We start from the raw sequence: 1,782 nt of genomic DNA, 5'->3' as shown, positions 1-1,782 counted from the left end.
ATCATAGTTGTTAGTTAACTATTAATTTAATTAATAAATTACTATATGTTTTTAAGATACATAATATATATTAAAAATGATTTTTTTTAAATTCACTTTATTTGAAATGTTTTATAAAAAGATAATGATAATCTCAGTAATTTGCTAAGCTAATATTTGTGTAAAATTCGGAAATCAAGTTTTTAAACCTTTTCTCAACATCAATATCTAAACTTAAACCATAAAAAAGAAAACATTTCCAGTATATTTAAAATTGTGCTCAGGGATTTATTTGCTACATTACACAAAAAACACTTCCAGCATTTGGTGCATCCAGTTCTCATGTAGAATGACTTTTCTTAACCTCATAAATTTTGATTTGATGTGTAAGTCAAACGTATTAAGGGAATGAAAATTTTGTACGTGACTTTCATGAAACATTTTTGTTTACCCGTATATACAGGCAGCTTAGTATTAGATTATATCTTTTTATGCTATATAATTGTAAATATGTACTAATATATGCAATTTTTTTTGATTAAGTAGAAAACTAATTAAAAAACTTCAGATTCATTTAATGACAACTCACTTATATTATAAAGAGGTCAACATTTGATCCTTTTTGATAATATTGATATACTTAAGAGATTTTTAACTCTATCTCACTCTGCAAAATGTCATTGAGTAACTGTAACTCCAACAGTGGAGAATCGAGTCTCTCTGAATCATTAGATGCTGTGCGAAACTTTGAACAAGGGGATCCTTTTTGTCCGAAGAGGGAAAAGTCATGTACTTACTCATTCTTCCATTAAAATGTAAATATATTAATTCCATGTTTGGTATATAACATAAAGTCGCTGTTCTAAAAATTGTTCAAAAATATACTTAAAGTGTAGTAGTATGATTTTGTTATTGATTCTATCATTTAATGAGAAAATAATTTTCAATTTAATGCACTCAAAAATAAAATTTTAAAAGTATTATAAAAATATCCTAATCAAAATAAAGCTAAATATTTTATGTTTACTATAATTCTATTTAATCGTTTTGTATACAATGGTTTTTACAATACTCATACGTACTGTGGACCGCCTGCGGAATGGCAATATAACATTTTTATGTCCTTTTACTAAACTTACATGTTTAGTGTGTAATGCATTTATTATAGTGTTTTTTTTTTTGTATATTAATTATTTTGGTAAATAATTATATCGAAAAAGTTTGTTCCTTACATATCATGTACCTAATTCTGTCAAATAATACTTAAATAAAAAAGAATTTTGTAAGAAAAAAAAATTAAATAGTTATAAATTTAATTTTTAATTAAAATTTTGAATTTATATGGGGTCTTTAAGTCTTATACAAATTACTGATTATGTGTAAAATAAAGAAAATAGATATTTTAATAATTTTTGAATTGACAAAATATTTAAAAAATGCTAACAGTCTGTTTATTAAAAACTTTTCATCGCAGCAATTTTTTCAGTTTAGAAAACTGAATTCATTTAGCAAATTCACACACACTAAACTCTAAGTAATATAAGAAAGTTTTAAGTCCCAACGGATCCGTGTAAATGTTTTCTTATAAAAGAGTTTGTTAACTAACTGCATGACATTGAACTTGAAAAGAAGGATTGATGAACTCAACATAAAAGAAACAAAAATCTTATGTCAACAAAATCACAATGGTCTTAAATGTTCTCTTAGGAAATTTGTAAAACAGATTTACATATCAATGATTGCAATTTACAGTAACATTCACATTTTCAGAGTTTTTACATATTTTCCCAAAAAGTACGTTGG

General features: G+C 24.6%; 2 protein-coding genes across 4 annotated transcripts in view; one reads left to right on the top strand and one right to left on the bottom strand.

Annotated features, from left to right (window-relative positions):
• LOC119673196 (bumetanide-sensitive sodium-(potassium)-chloride cotransporter-like) overlaps positions 1-1,093 on the bottom strand; it is a 2,803-nt gene extending 1,710 nt beyond the window's left edge. Inside the window, exon 1 of the mRNA XM_038084432.1 lies at positions 1,062-1,093. Coding sequence (XP_037940360.1) covers positions 1,062-1,093 — 32 coding nt within the window. The remainder of the gene's footprint in view (positions 1-1,061) is intronic.
• Positions 1-1,782, top strand: part of LOC119668633 (transmembrane protein 134) — a 290,194-nt gene that overhangs the window by 191,171 nt on the left and 97,241 nt on the right. The gene's annotated exons all lie outside the window — the stretch shown is intronic.

Source organism: Teleopsis dalmanni, chromosome 1, assembly GCF_002237135.1.
Source record: "Teleopsis dalmanni isolate 2A chromosome 1, ASM223713v2, whole genome shotgun sequence".
Classification (NCBI taxonomy): domain Eukaryota; kingdom Metazoa; phylum Arthropoda; class Insecta; order Diptera; family Diopsidae; genus Teleopsis; species Teleopsis dalmanni.
This window is presented reverse-complemented; position numbering and strand designations above follow the sequence as displayed.